We start from the raw sequence: 16,265 nt of genomic DNA, 5'->3' as shown, positions 1-16,265 counted from the left end.
TCTGCTTCTTAATAAAAATCAGTTTTTTATTTTTTTTTTGCCATTGGGTCATGACTCATACCCACTATTGGGATTGGATCAGTCAAGATCAGGATTGATTAAGTCTGATATTGATTCAATCCAAATGATACTAATCGATCGGATTCAAGTTTTAGTACCATGGTAGGGGATGAAAATGGATGAAGATATATATATTTTTTTGATAATTTTTTTTTTTTGCTAAAGACAAGAAAGGGTGTAAAGACTCTTACAACCTATAATGCTTAAGATTCTTAGATTTTAATTCTATAATTCAAACGTGTGAAAGTACATCTCTGCTTTTATGTTGGCCGGGCATGTGTTTAGCGATACTTTTGTAACCTACATGAGTGACAATTAGCTTTTCCTCTTAAAATGTGATTCCATGAGTTTAGGCTCACTCTGTGATTTTATGGACTATATATACTTCTTTTACTCATTTTATATGTGTTGACGTTCTGTGTAAAACATGGTTTTAAGAATTGGATTGTTATCGGTCTTTATATGGGCTGATCCCAATTCTTGGTTGATATTGTATCGATGAATCAAAACAGACTAAGGATAACAAAATCAAAGGTATTTCTTTCAGACAAGGCCGATCTAGATCAATATCTAAATCAGCCTTGATCTGATACCAAGTTCTCAAACTTTGGTGAGAAAGTAACAGCCGCTAAAATAGAGGGTCTCACATGAATCTTGAATTTACATTCACATTTATTTAGTTGTTAAAATAATTTGTTAATGTAAAGTTTGTCTCAAATTCTTGGCCAGTTTTGAGGATTGATCTACTCCGACAAATTTTGGTGGTGATCAAAATGGGAAGTTTTCTGAGATCTGTGATGGAAGCAGAGAGGTTCAATGGGGTGTGGGGGCATAGCCCCCTAGGTATGATTCAACCGGATCGATTGCGATCCGAGGGGTCAACCCACGACTTGGAATATATAATGTACTATTGTCTTGTTGAGAAAGTCATTGTATTTTGGGGGGTTTTCGAGCTAGGGTTTCAATGTGCGTTTTCTCGTCGCTGCTTGGGTATAATCTCTCTTCTGCATAATAAAACATCTTCTTCTTCGTCCGAGAATGTAGCACACCACACTGACGTGTGAATCTTGTTAAATCTTTATGTCGTGCGGATCTATTGTCTCTTTATTTTCTTATTTCTTGGTATTTGATCTAACATTTTACACTCATCAAAAGTCAAATATATAATTACTATTTTGGAAGAAAGATACTATTTTTTATCATCGTTTCACCAAATAAATAAAATTCTCAGATCCGGATACTCCGATAGTAAGTGACAAGTCTTTAATTGGTAATAGACATTCTTTATACCAAAAAAAAAAATCAAACATAATAATTCATGGCAGATTTCTCATTTCTTCATTGGCTTCCTTTATTTAAGGGATTGTCTAAATACACTTCAATCAACGACCTATTAGAACTTGACATATATATATATATATATATATATTTATATTTTACTTTAATTTTAAAAGTTGTTTAAGTTAAAGGCATAAAAGGATTTTGAAAAAATAACATGAAAATCATTATCATAATATATCATTATTTTACACATTTTTTTAAAAACATATATATTATTAAAAAAAAAGTTATTTGAAACATTTTACACTTTTAACGGTTGTCCCAACCCATAAGAAAACCCCATCATCTATAAAGACTTCAAAGAAGCATATGTCTAAGCGATGGTCAAGCCAAGGAGAGCAGTTGCAACAAGTAATGCTATGATTGACCAAAGGTTGTCCAAGTACTTAGCATACAGAATCTTCATATTTTTATCCAATTTCGATCTGCAACTGTACCATATTGTGTTACGTCTGTTATATGTTTCTGTGTAATACTTCTCCAGTTCTTTGCGAACTTTGTAGAAGACATAACCATCATGAAATAGAGGCAGCTCAACTTCTTTTAAAAGATTGCTATAATAAACTGCCAACTCCTCTGTGTTCTTATTCTGTTCATCAGCTAAAGTCACCTCTTCCTCTACCAACTCCACATCCTCAGGAGACTTGATGAGATCATTCATGAAGATTACATAAGCTGTGACATGAAGCATAACATGAGGCATCCATAACTTGATGAGATCATTCATGAAGATTACATGAAGAAGGGAAGTTGATTTTCAAGCAAAATTAGGTCACGCATAACATGAGGCATCCATTTGTCATTGAACATAGAATCATTGTTATAGTGACTCAAACCCAGGATGAGTCGAAGTAAGAAGCATCCATCAATCACCATCATCTTCACAAACTCATAGTCGTTAAGTGAGATGAGTTCTGAATAATATTGGCGAACTTCTTTTACCGAACTCCTCATCTCATTGAAAAAGTCATCTAAGGTTACTCCCCTAGATTTTCGCTCTTTAAGAAGATCGTTTACAAGCCGCAATTTATGTGCTTCCATGGCTTTTAAGTGGATCTCCCCATGGTGAAGAGGACCGACGGAAATCATACGAGGGGTGTAGGCTTCTGGCTTTACATCGCGTATTGGCTTGACAATTCGGTGTATAGTATAAGAAACTGGTGAGGAAGACAAGTATTTTATTTCATTCTCCATGTATACTTCAAATTTCTTGACTTCTTCATCTTGTTTTGAATTACTGTGACTTCCTTCCGTTTCCTTCTTCTGTTCACTTTCAATATCACGACTATCGGCCATTGCTTTAAGTTTTCTGCTGTTTTTCTCAACGAGCAAGTAAGGTCACTATTAATAAGAAATACAATCACTTCAACGTAAGGAGGAATGGGGAGGATAGTTAGGATTACAAATGGAAGTAAGGTGTTATAACAAACACCAAGAAATACGAAAAGAAACCAAAATACATTTGCACAAACACAAAGATTTAACGAGGTTCACATACTGATGTGGTGTGCTACGTCCTCAGATGAAGAAGAAGATATTTTACTATGCAAAAGAGAGACTACACCTAAGCAACGACAAGAAAACTCCTCCTGAAACCCAAACTCGAAAAAACCTTCAAATTAAAATGACAATGCTCAACAAGAGGATAGTACATTATATACTTCAAGTCACGAGTTGACTCATTGGGTTGCGGTCAATCCGGTCAAATCATAGCCCCCGCACCCCAATACGAGATCTGTGATGGAAGCAAAGGGAGAAGAATGGCCCATTTTGAAGAATGACCCACTCCGTCCATGGCTTTCACATATTATATCACATATTCTTGACCCGTTTTGAAGTATGACCCACTCCGTCAGTGGTAAGATATGACACATGAAATTACGAAAAACAATCCACATCTAAAAAGCAAATGAGAAAATGAACTAGGGCAAAAAAGTGGTAAAAACAGTTAATTATAATCATCCCGATTACAAATAGTTTTACCATACATATATATGGCAAAGGGTTCCCTCCACCGCTTAGTACAGTTTCGGGCAAATAAGGGAATCACCTTTTGAATTTGACTATGGGGGTGGGGACATTTATAAAATATCACCCCCTCACATGAAGATCAATGATGTGTGAGGTGGCATGTAATTTCATTTTTGGGCTGATTGTATATAAATATTTTACCATATATATATATTCTTATATATGGAGAAAAGAATCTTGCCCACTTGCATGTCTACATCCAGACACAAGTAGGCACAAAAAAATGATGCTACCCCCTGCCCAAATGCCTCCGCACTACCTCCTATTGGCCTGCACATTGGCTCAATAGCCACCCTAACAGACAGATAGGGTAGGGTTCTTTTCTCCGATAGAGCCATCACTGAACAGCTTTACTAAATCTCTAGACAAGGTTATACATTAGCCCACAATTCCACCAAATCCACACACAATTGAGAAAAAAAAAAAAAAAAAAAAAATGAAAGCAAAGTCAAATCTGAGCAATCATGCACCACAAAGCATTCGTTAAGATCAAATACAAGCATATTGGTTTATATCTCAACTGAGAAAGAGGAAGATAATAAGGTGCACACTTACCTTGTCTGTTAATATAAAGGAGAACAACACAACCGGCTGGAAGCAGGAAGGATTCTCGACAGTTTAAAGAAAATGAAGGTGCCAAATACAGGGAGCTTACTTCTCTTACTCAATTGCTTGTGTTTAGGCCTTACTTTAGCCCAATGTGTAGAATTTATATAATGAGACTTCTTCATTCACAGGGATAAGCTAGGTTTAAACTCGTGCTTGAATTTAAGAAGAAAGAATTTTTTTTCCTCTTCTTTTTAATTTTCTGTTAGAAAATGATATTTGAACCTGAAGTTGTACAAAACTTCCATAACTCCCAATCAAACAGCTCATTTTGGAATTTAATAATCACACAAAAAGGCGGTATTTCTTTCCTTATTTCCTTCTTTTTCCAAGTGTCGTAACCTCAGTGAGAGGTTTATGGAAGTTGTGTGCCACTGTGGTTTCAGGTTAGTAAAACCAACAGTGTTAGAATGGTCACAGAATCTTATGTGGTTTGTGATGTAGTATTATTAGTAAGGAATATAGATAAGTAGGATAAGGTATCTGTGGTGAGGAGTCCCCCGCGAGGATACAAAGGCATCTTTTATGTGGTTTGTGATTTATCATTAGTAAGGAAAATAGATAAGTAGGATAAGGAATCTGTGGTGAGATCTCTCCTTCGATTCAGATAAGAGAATTACAAGATATAAGCCAGAAGTGGTGACAGAATAATTGAATAGTCCAATCCGCTTAATGAGGTTTTGTCCAACCATCTAAGGCTACACTCATCTTTATGTCTTCATGTCATGGACACTGACCAACCCATTCTTTATTTATTTATTTATTTTTTTTTCCAAAAGTCAGCAGAGGTATATCAACCCATTCTTTATTTTCGTTTCATATTGAAATATCATAAAAAAAAAAAAAAATTTTGTTTTTGGGTTCAAATCCTCCATATACAATACCAACTCTTAAGTGGGACCCACATAATTCCTTTTGACCAAATTTGCAACTTTTTTTTTTTATTTTTTTTAATTTTATATAAATTATTTTTTCAATAAATCAAAAAATAAATATATTAATAAATTAGAGAAACTTTCTCATAGAGAATGAAAGAAAACAAACCATTGGACTACTTACACCACTTTCGACATGATCATCAACAGAGCAATAATTCAATCAACCGAGAATATACAAATTAAGTAACTTCTATATTTGGATCTCAATTGAGAATCCCAGTTGACATTATGTAAAGTGAATCTAGGCACAATATCCCAGATAGTAGACACTCTTGTTGATGCTGCATGTTTTGCCAATTTATCAGCCATCACGTTCCCTTCAAGATAATAGTGAGAAATTACCAATGATATATTACCCAAATATCGTCTAAATAACCACCATTTTTGTTGAAACCACAATGCTTATTTATTTATTTATGCAATGTCGCACTCAATCCATGGGTAATCCACATTCTTTGAAGAAGCATGATGCAAACTATGGAAAGTGCAATAAATTCAGCCATAAAATTTGTATAAACTCCTTCATAAGACAGAAAACATCTTTGAGAACAATCAATACTGTCACTGAATATACCACCGGCTCCTAATCAACCTGGATTACCAAGTGAGCATCTATCATTTTCAAGTTATGAAATCTTTCCGGCCGACGGCACCATAGAACCTCAATAATCCCTCTTTGAAAATACGAGAAAAGGAATTAAATAGAAGGTGGATCAATTGACCCTTTATTATTATTATTATTATTTTTAAAAGGGGTAAGAGAGCCAAATGACTGATTCGGCCCTAGAACTTAACATTTGAGATGTGAACGAGATGTGAGCAAACCAGCAAAGGCATTGTCTTACCCAGTGAGCATCTGACGATTTCATTGAAGCATGGAACTATGGAAGTGTCTTAATTCCATGAGAAAAGGCATAATCAAGTAGCTTTCCCCCTAACTCTCACCCCTTACCAAACTAAGATCATGAAACCTTCCATATTTTTTTTACTTTGTAATTTATGTACATTATAATATCATTCCTTAAGGTGATACTTCTGATCATGAGTGTGAGAAGAAACGTCTCACTAAGTATTAATTTCTTATAAAGGATAAATCGCCACCTAAATTAATTCCATATGTAATTGGTTCAATCGAGAGATTGGTTTATGTCTAGATTAGCCATTTGTCGAACTTTAAAGAATAACTCAATCAAATATCTTTTCATGTATCGGGATACAACTCTATGTGCGTAGTACATGTATGCTTGTTGTAGTCCAACCACTATTGTGCACTCTCATAGTCCTATTTTTCAAACCTCAAATTTGCCACTATTATGCACCATCCCAAATGTTTCTACATGGCCAATTTCATAGACCCAATATTCCTTGCTTAAATTAAAATTCCAGCACAAACAGAGTTTGCCAAGTGGCTGCTAGTTGGAGTTTTGAAAATCAGAAACATGAGAGATAGAATGCAACCCATCTATGTTCTCTACATTCAAACATAGTGCCTTATTTTCAGGTAGGCAAAAACATCTTTTTACAACCCTTGAAAACAGAGTGTTGTGTTTGGCATAGAGAACACAGGCAAGTAACATTTTTTCTCCCTTATCTGAAATTAGACTTTAAAATTAAACATATGGCTAATTCAAGGCATATAGTAGTTAAGTAATGGTTTGAATTGTCCATCATCATTCTATTGAACAATGATATGTATATATATAGGCGACCTTGATAAGCTTATTAAGGCCCGAACATGTTAAATGAGCGAAAAAAAAAAAATTTAATAAAAGATCTAATACTTTCTTAACCCATTCATCCCTTTTCATTATTTCTCTATCATCCTTGCATAGAGTTTACATGCTGGTATAGGTAAAATTATGGGTGCACCAAGGTGGGGTTGGGTCTGGTTTTTTAAAGCCCTAGCTTAATTTTAGGCCCCAATATTCAAACCAAGCCCAACACAATCCTTCCAGGCTCATGCCTAGGCCCAATCTATTCAGTGAACTCAACCCAGCCCTATTTGAACTTGATTGGATCAAGTTGACCCTAATTTGCCCTATTTTGCCATAATACACTATTAGAATTATGAAATGCAATATAATAATGATGTTACCAAGCACATGAAAATTGATATTTTTTTTTGTCACTCAAAAAAAAAAAAAAAAAATTATAACCAATCAAAAAATCAGATAAAAAGATAGGAATAAAATTTAGACATACAAGCAGTTGTCTTGGGAGCATGTTTTTAAAATTCGGATTGGATTGGTCAGGATCGCTTGAATTGGTATTATTATTGATGTTGATATTGATCAACCGTATTGATCTACTAGTGAGATATAAGGGTAAACTGGTCTGAAACCTTAACTCTTTTTTAATAACAGAAGTAAATCCTTCCGATCTCATTTCAAACACAATCTGATCCAAGACTGATTCTAAGTTTTAGAACGTTGCTTGGGATAAAAGCCAAGACTAGAAAAACACCTAAAAACAGTAAACAAATGAAGAAACCAAACAGCAAAGATTAGACACAACAAAGAAGGCTAAAAATGACAAAAGAAAAATGATCTAAACGAACTTTTTTTGTTTTTCATAGCTGATCCAAAAGAACTTGATGGTCCAGAGGTATGAGGAGACCACATTAGAAATCTGGGGTGTGACTTATTAGTATTAATGTAGTAAAGTGTTGGAACTAGGAAGGGAATCGGAACTTCAGTTAAAATTTTCATGAAAAAAAAGGTTTGTTCTCATTCATGGAAAATGAGATAAATCCATATCTTAGAGATGAAGAAGGGAAGGAAAAAATAGTGATGCAACCATGACAGGGAATGTGGATAAGGTATGAGAATCATTCTCATACGGTCTAATCCATACAAATGGAATCTACCACCGTCATAACTCCCTTTATTAATGGCAAAACATTATAATTAGGAAGTAGGAAATGAGATGGGATCATGTTCATCTTATACGCTTTTGGTCTTGATATTTAGAATCCATGAAATATATATATATATATATATAGAGAGAGAGAGAGAGAGAGAGAGAGAGAGATTTCCAAATATCAGGACCAGGAGCTGCATTCTCGTAAATGAACTTGACCTAGTCTCGGAGGAAAAAACATTTATGATTTACTATGCAGACAGATTTTTATTGCAAAAAGCAATCTAATCAAAAGAAAAATATCTAACAATACAATTATTCATGGCAGATATTCCTTTTTTTTTCACTAAAAGATAATTTGTATTAAAAGAAAAAAAAATAATTACAAATTAGAAGATCCAGTACATAAACACAGAATTGGAAAGCACTCCCATCTTCGGCATTGCCATCAGTAAAGAAACGCTAAATCAATGACTACCATGAGCATCATTCCACAACTCCTGTTTCATGTGAGACAGCGGCCACTCCTTTTTGCTTCAAAGACTTGAAAGAAGCAATTGTTGGTTCCATAGTCAAGCCAAGGACAGTTGATGCAGCAATGAATGCTATGAGTGACCATGGGGAGTCGAAATATTTTGTTTTCACACACTTCATCATTTTGCAGATTTTTGAGACACATCTGTGCCTTATCGTCCCAAGTCTATACCATGAACTATCATAATAGCTCTCCAATTCATGGTAAACTTGAGAGAAACAAACATCATAAGGCACTGTAACCTCTTTTAGAAGATTTTTATACAAATCAGCCACCTCAATTGGGTTAACCTGCCCCTCAAAAATCCCATCCTTCTTCAGCAACTTCACATCCTTAGGAGAATTGATGAGATCATTCATGAAGATTGCATAATTTGTAACATATTTTACAGAATATTGGTGAGATTGCTCCAATGCAATGAGATTTCGAAGTAGAGACTCCGTAGAATTGTCAATATATATAGTTGGTATATTCAACTTCCCATCCTCGCCATCAAAAGTTATGTCCGTGAAACGCCTTGTATTAGTCTTCTGAAACTTCACCGCCGCCGCCTTCTTCAGCTCCGTCGCAGAATGTTTACGCCGGATAAACCGTTGTTCATGTTCATGAAGAAACGGCGAAACATATAAATGTCTTGCATAATCAAGAAAATGCTTTGTTTCACTATCTGGTCTAGATAACATAACATCTTGACCTAACCTCAAGAAATTCCAAATGAAATTTCGGGTATCATCATAGATTGTATCAGGTCTTGATTCTCCATTACATAGCTTACACAATTTATTAAGAACAAAGAAGGGAAGTTGATTCTCAAGCAACATCAAGTCACGCATGATATGAGGCATCCATGTCTCATTAAATATAGAATCACCATTAAGGTAGTGAGTCCAACCAAGGATGAGTTGAAGTAAGAAGCAACCATCTACCACCATCATCCTCACAAAGTCATCTGAGTTGAGTGGATTTTTTTCTGAATAACATTGGCGAACTTCTTTTTCATAACCCTTCATCTCTCTCAAATAATCACCCAATGTTGCTTTGTTAAATGGTCTGTAAAGAAATTCTTTTACAAGTCTCAACTTATGTGCTTCCATGGGTATTAAGTGAGGCTCTTGATGGTGAAGAGGACCAATGGAAATCAAGCGAGGTGTGTAGTCTTCTGGTTTTACATCTCTTATTGGCTTGAGAACTCTGTCTATAGTATAAAGAAATGGTGATGTGTATTTTATTTTTTTCTCCATGTATTCCAAAAATATCTTGACATCTTCATCTGTATTACTACCATCGGCGGCCATTGCTTTAGGTTCTCTACTGCTTTTCTCAACGAGCTTGTTAGGTCTCTGGTAATAAGAAATCCACAATCACTTCAAAGCAAAGAGGAAGGAGGAGGGGAGGGGAGGGGAGGATTATAAATGGGATTTATTAGGAAAATCAGCAGTGACAGTCAAGAGTCATCTCTAATTAAAAGTAGGGTAAAAGTTTGAACCAAGGTTCGTTTTTTTGGCTAACAATGGGTATTTTAGTCTTCGGCCTAACTAGTCTCACGGGTCTATATTGACCTCACAACCACATAGATTAGATTATACTGGAGTTAGATGAGAATCATTTTAACTTTCGCCAAAAGCAATGAAGAGCACTAAACACCCCATGTAAGTGGCTCCTAATAGGTAAGAGGAGTCGTTCGCAGAACCACACGTTCCTTGAGGCAAAGGTCCCTTGCCAACACCTCTACCCCCTTGGGGTAACTAAGGTTTCCTTCATTTCAAGTCCAACGTGTAATACTTGCTACCAGGTGGACCTCATCTAGAGTTATTTTAGTTCACACCTTCTGGCCAGCTGGTTTACTCTTTCGATCAAAATGACTTATCTTTGAAGGCATGATGAAAAATTAATATACCCTAGGCCATTTGGTTGAGATTGATCATCAAATTTGGCAAGTAGTCAACCTACATATTTGTGAGACTAATGGTTTGTCCTTAGATAAGGGTATTGATCAATTTGGTTCTGATTATTGGTTTAATTCTCAAGATATGAAGGACAGAAACCAAAGTTAAACCGTTTATCAAACAGTTCCAATAGCCCAAATTGAAACCAATTAATAATTAAACAGTCCCATAAACTCTTTTAATTTAAACGATTTCTTGGGTTTGATATCCATCCAAGTTATAAATGGTGTTTTGTTATTGGTTCGAGTAACAGTTCTGGATCTAATTGGGAACAAATCTATTTTTAAAATCTTAATAAAATAATCTGACGTTATTGCGCATGAACAATGATTAATAAGTTATATGCTATAAATCCAACCTTAGATCAAACATGGCTAATTGATTTAGCATGTATAATGGGTTTAATAGTGTACCGGCTTAAAAATCGGTTTTAACTGGTTCAAAATCGAACCACATAATTTAATAAATGCTTTTAAAACTAGAACAAACAAATTAGTAAACAAATTCATTAATTTCAGTTTAAATGGTTTGATTATATTTTGGTAAACAACTTTAGTTTGCAAGTCACACTCTTACTCAGTAGAAAATCCCCGTCTTGAGAGAAAATGAATAAGAAGTTGCCTCACCTAGATTCCGATCTAGGGCCTACATTGTGAATATGTGAGTCTATTCAAATCGGTCGAACCATGAGATGACTTCTTCTTGTCCATAAACCACCAACTAAAGAGAAGAATAGATGTACATACCTCAAGATTCATATTTGCAAAAGCCACTAGTTTGGTAACACACCGTCCTTATGTTGAAGAAGACAATTACAAACCATGGATGAGAGATGAACAGTTTGCTTATGAAGATAAAGAGATGAGAGCACCTAAAACCAAGGAGAGGAAAATTTCCTAGCAAAATCATCCCACTCCCTTCCTCTCCACCTCTATTTATAGAGTTTGGATCCTCCTAATTGCTTTTAGAAATTTTCTATTTCCTATCAAAGAAGTGAGGAACAAGTAATTGTAACTACATAACCTATCTAATAGTTTATATAATTACAAATAACCCCCTATTATAATAAACAATTACCTATTAACCCCTCCTCATATCTAATATTCTTTATAAACCAATGAATATTGAACTTTCATCACTTTCATGACACATTCAACACACTTTCATCACATTCTTCACTAGCTTACATTTGTGTCTCTAACTGGAATATGTAAAGTGGTTCATTGTGCATCTAATTTGGTACCTCTCCATTGTTTCTTTTATTAAAGAGTAAAGTCATGCCCCCCAACTTTTTAACAAGCAAGCCAAGAATATCAATCAAAATATTTTTCTTTTCTCCCTGCTTGAATTCAGTTTCAAATTGATTCATCTCTTAAATTGACTTCTTACCTTTAAGAATAATTCTTTGATGTCTTATATAATCTTCTAAGAATAATTCTTTGCTTGTCATTTGTGATGCCTTCAAATCTGTTAAAGACAATGAATGTTTACACGTGCATGTGAGTGTGTGTATATATATATATATATATATATCTCGAGAGAGAAGCAAAATAAAGATAAAATATCTGTTACAAATCTAAACTTCAACAAACAAAAAATTAAAATTACTCATCCCCCAATATATGCTTTCCAAAGTGTGTACAAATTATATATATATATATATATATAGAGAGAGAGAGAGAGAGAGAGAGAGAGAGAGAGGATGCATCTAACTTGAGCATTTTTCCATGGTGTTTCTAATAAGAGTAAAGTCCTCCAACCTTTTAACAAGCAAGATAAGCATATCAATTAAAATGATTCCTTTTGTCCCATACTTGAATTGAGTTTCAAATTCGTTCATCTCTGAAATCTTCTTTTTTACTTTTAAGAATAATTCTTTTTGTCACATATGATCTTCTAAGAATAATTCCTTGCTTCTCATTTGTGAATTGTGATACCCTCTAACCTATTAGAGACAAGCATGTTTGCATGTGAAGAGAGAGAATGTGTGTGCAAGTTTTCTGTCTGGTTAAAAAGAAAATAAAGAAAATGGAAGTGAAATCAAAGGTGATTTTATTTTATTTTTGATAATGAAAAAGTAGATGATTGTGTGACGAATTCCAAAACATCCCAAATATAGTTATCAAACTTTAGGAAGGAAAACACCGCTATCTCCTAGTGTGTACCTATGCTAAGACACAATAGGTACAAAAAGAACATGTTGTCCCATGTTGAAGATGCTCATGCATGCCCCTCCTATTGGCAGTTCCCGCTGTTGTATATCTACGCCAAGAGGTAGCATCCTCTTGCCCATAAAATTTAATTCACTTGGCAACTAAATCCCTTTATTTGAAAAATAAAATAAATATTACATCTAAAAAAATGTATAGTTGTCAAATATAGTAAAGGTTATTGGACCGACAAAGAGGATGGATTTTCTTTGATTCTCTACTCCCTTATTGATTTAGTGTATAAACTCAACTCATCCTTGTCCCAACTAAATTGGAAAATCAGCAGGTTGGCTACAACTCTATATTTCTATTTCTCCATTATCCCATCTATGTTTTGTCTCATCTTTTAAATGTTTTTTTTCTTCCTCATTTTAGTCTTTTTCCTCTTCCTCTGTCTCTCTGGTACTGTACAATTCCTTGTTTCTTTTTTCTCTACCATTATAGCTAACACCAAGATCTTTCCCTCACCTTGGACATTTAGACTAACTTGTGCACTCTGTATGACTACCATTTACCTAGATCAGCATAAACTTCCTCTGATGTGTTCTTCTACAAGTCCAGCCTTTTCAGAACCCAATTGTTCTATTGATGACAAAAGATCCATCAGTGTCTATTGCAGGTTCATGATTATGTCGTGTGTGATCAATTATCCTTGATCTTTATATACTACTATAGTCTGAATGTGAGAAGAAGAAATCCAACAAAATCTGTAGAAAGTCGAGTAATAGTCTAAGTTTTGTTTGATTTCTGAGTGATTGTTCATTTCTAATGTTTCTGTTCTTCATATACATCAGTGTATTTCATTTCCCTAAGATGTGCAAAGCCCCATCGGCTTAACAAATGCATTGTCCCACAATTCATTTTTATTTTATTTCAGAAATACTTTTTTCTCAGCGTTACCATACATGCTTCTTTCCTACAGAAGTACTCCAATGGATCAGTGGAGTTCCCCTCTGTGCATTTTCTCTATCATGGCTCATTATAAGTTGATCCTTATATAAACTGGGAAATAGAATGGCACCAAACAGAAGGATTATTGGAATTAGAGGTACACCACCAAGACATGGCTAGGCTGGGTTTGGGTTCTAACCAGCAAGTGAAGCTCATCATTTCTGAGAAAGGTAGTTAACCATTTGCCTGCTAGAAATATGAAAAACCTGAAAGTGCATTTCAAGCAGAGTGCAGATTTCTCTTCGCCATCAGTTAAGCTATGTCAAACCATTAATCAATGGATTTCAGGCCTCAACTAATATTATTGAGCATTATTTTCCTTTTACCAAAATCAAGTCTTACAAAACAAAATACAAAGAAGACAGGCAAAGAAAAGGCTTGACTTATCAACCAAATGGGGAGCCTTTTGTCCACACACTCTCTACCCCTCCTCTCTGTGGTCTGCTCTCCATATTCATCAAAGCTAAAATTTAAAGAGATGATAAGAAATGCTTCTTTATACATAAAATAACACGAGGTTGTATACAAAAACTTTCCAAGAGAAAGATATCTACCAGCCCTACCTATGGCTATACATGCAATCTAATTCATCTGTGTATCACAAGCCCCCATTAAACTGGGGGCGTTTTTTCATCTCCAAACTACATATTATACATCTTAAAAAAGAAAGGTCTTGATCAAATATGTTCTGGTTCTTCGGTGTTTGTAGATCGTCTATGCGTAACTGAAGGACTCGAGTACTCAAAACTGCTTTCAGTTGATGCAACATTTGATGATACAGATGAATTTGGAACTGAATCTGTCACAGAAATCGTTCTCTGTTGATTTCTAAAACTCTGAACAGCTATTGATCGGGCTGGTCTCGGTGGTTCAGTAGTTGGACGACCTTGGGCTTCTTCAGCTAGTTTCCTTATAAGGTTCATCACGCTGGGAAGAAACTTTGAAGAAATAGAAATAATCCCTGCAAGCTGCACGTGTGCCAGTGAAACATTCTTTGTAGTCACTCTACCCATGAGATCATTTAGTTGAAGAATGAAAAAACAGAAGGGAAAAACTAGAAAAAGAAAACATCAATGAGAGTTTTCTACTTTGCTGCCCCCAGCGATGAGGCCTTTTAGCATGTCAAAAGCTGATGTAGCAGATAAGAAACACTCATTTTTAGGGAATCCTCTTAATTCACCACATATATGTTTCCCTTATTTACATTAGTGACATGGCTTACTACCTTATAGACATTGAATATTATCAAAGACTTTAGTATTTTCAACAATTAACAATGCATAAGAAAGCAACAGAGGAATAAGTTGGGACCAAAGTTGGAAAATACTATTACATGAGACAAATTTGGACCATAGTTTGTCACGGTGTCTAGGCAACAAAAGGCATTGGAGGGGGGCCTGTATGCAAGGGACACCAACAAGGTGACCACCTAGGCGGCATAGGTGACCAACGGACCTAGATGCCTAGGTGTTACCTAGGCAACGTCTAGCCAACGCTTGGGCAATGCGCTTTGACAAATATAATTTGTAACCAATTAGGGCTAAGCTGTAGAATAGCGTCATAGCGGAAATTTAAATTTACACCAGAGTGATCACTGGTAGCTACCTAGAAATTTACACCACTCCCCACCGCCCCCCTCAAAAAAAAAAAAAAAAACAGTGTTAGCCAACAACCCACAACAACACTTAAAATTAGATGTTAATATTAAAATAGTACATTTGATCACAGTTCATGACAAATCCAAAGATGCAACCTGAGTTAAAATTCCCAAAACCAAAGAAGGATCATAGCCAATTCTGGAGGTAGGAAATTAAAATAGGACCTGAACAAAAGAAAGAATTGATACTCACTGTGCCATTGCGGAACTCCCCTGGAATATCAAGCTCTACCCATAGGGCTTTGGACAACAAATAAATAATAAACAATGCAAAAAGATAAAGAGGATTCCTGTTTTATCAGCAGAAGCACCAATGACCAGCTTTAGCACAGGCAGCAAGTGAAATGAGCAGGTAATGTAAAAATGAAGCAAAAAAATAAAAATTCAAGGAATAGAAGGTGATTACTTTAGAAGGATCATAAATTCATTAAATCCAAGAACCATCATTGCAAGTATTGCCCAAGGTGGAGGTAACCAGTTGTTACGCTGCTTGTGAGCTTCCTGAAAGAACATAAACAGTATTGCATGTGAGATTCCACCAATCGATGAAATAACTATCCAAGATCCATCATTACCAGCTCCTGCGATCAGTTTCCTTAAAAGGACACAGAATGGCAGGAATGGATGAGAATAAACAACAAAGCACGCATAAGTTCAGAAAGAAATTCAGATAGAATGGGACACAATTACACCACCAAAAATGTCCTTTTCCTCTGTTTCATACACATTGAAAGTATGAAATCAATCAGCATCAGAGATGATGAAAATTCTTATGGAGCAACCACTGCTCTGAATCTAGAGTGGTATACTTCAACCCTGTCAAGATATGGTGACATGCTCAGAATTGTAAATTATCCATGCAGTTAATCTGACACAAACTAACTCAAGTATAGATCATAAGAGGAAAAGAGTACGATGTCAGCTCAACGGTTTGTTGAGCACTTGAGCATCTCCAAAGCAAATCTCAACCATCTTGAGCCGAGTCTTACCAAGGACTGCAACTAATAAGTCAAAGCTACTGGAGGATCAATATTCTTATCTGAGTGGGCAATCATATGACCTAAATGAGCATTTTTTTATTTTTTGTTGTGTTTTGTTTTGTTTTTTTTTTTTTCTTTCTTTCTTCTTTTT

General features: G+C 35.2%; 3 protein-coding genes across 7 annotated transcripts in view; all 3 read right to left on the bottom strand.

Annotated features, from left to right (window-relative positions):
* Nucleotides 1–2,087: 2,087 nt before the first annotated feature.
* Nucleotides 2,088–4,171, bottom strand: LOC122070353 (UPF0481 protein At3g47200-like). Of its 3 annotated transcripts, none has more exons than XM_042634492.1 (2): nucleotides 3,988–4,171; nucleotides 2,088–2,742 (listed from the first exon to the last, which is right to left on the bottom strand). In XM_042634492.1, the coding sequence occupies exon 2, from the start codon at nucleotides 2,695–2,697 to the stop codon at nucleotides 2,134–2,136; it is 564 nt and encodes a 187-aa protein (XP_042490426.1). In that variant the 5' UTR covers nucleotides 2,698–2,742; nucleotides 3,988–4,171; the 3' UTR covers nucleotides 2,088–2,133. The 3 variants fall into 3 exon arrangements, with proteins under 3 accessions (XP_042490426.1, XP_042490425.1, XP_042490424.1); XM_042634491.1 differs by having other exon boundaries at nucleotides 2,088–2,713; XM_042634490.1 differs by having other exon boundaries at nucleotides 2,088–2,710.
* Nucleotides 4,172–8,125: 3,954 nt separating this feature from the next.
* Nucleotides 8,126–11,226, bottom strand: LOC122070342 (putative UPF0481 protein At3g02645). Its single transcript, XM_042634477.1, has 2 exons — nucleotides 11,063–11,226; nucleotides 8,126–9,710 (listed from the first exon to the last, which is right to left on the bottom strand). The coding sequence occupies exons 1-2, from the start codon at nucleotides 11,072–11,074 to the stop codon at nucleotides 8,322–8,324; spliced, it is 1,401 nt and encodes a 466-aa protein (XP_042490411.1). The 5' UTR covers nucleotides 11,075–11,226; the 3' UTR covers nucleotides 8,126–8,321.
* A 2,730-nt stretch (nucleotides 11,227–13,956) lies between these two features.
* Nucleotides 13,957–16,265, bottom strand: part of LOC122070345 (protein ROOT HAIR DEFECTIVE 3 homolog 2-like) — a 43,445-nt gene continuing 41,136 nt past the window's right edge. For all 3 annotated transcript variants that reach the window (XM_042634483.1, XM_042634480.1, XM_042634481.1), the window contains exons 21-23: nucleotides 15,541–15,635; nucleotides 15,328–15,424; nucleotides 13,957–14,445 (exon numbers count right to left, since the gene is read on the bottom strand). In XM_042634483.1, coding sequence (XP_042490417.1) covers nucleotides 14,155–14,445; nucleotides 15,328–15,424; nucleotides 15,541–15,635 — 483 coding nt within the window. In that variant the 3' untranslated portion in view covers nucleotides 13,957–14,154. The remainder of the gene's footprint in view (nucleotides 14,446–15,327; nucleotides 15,425–15,540; nucleotides 15,636–16,265) is intronic.

This window comes from Macadamia integrifolia, unplaced genomic scaffold (assembly GCF_013358625.1).
Source record: "Macadamia integrifolia cultivar HAES 741 unplaced genomic scaffold, SCU_Mint_v3 scaffold891, whole genome shotgun sequence".
Lineage (NCBI taxonomy): Eukaryota > Viridiplantae > Streptophyta > Magnoliopsida > Proteales > Proteaceae > Macadamia > Macadamia integrifolia.
Note: the sequence above shows the minus strand (reverse complement) of the source record. Positions and strands in the feature narration are given on the sequence as shown.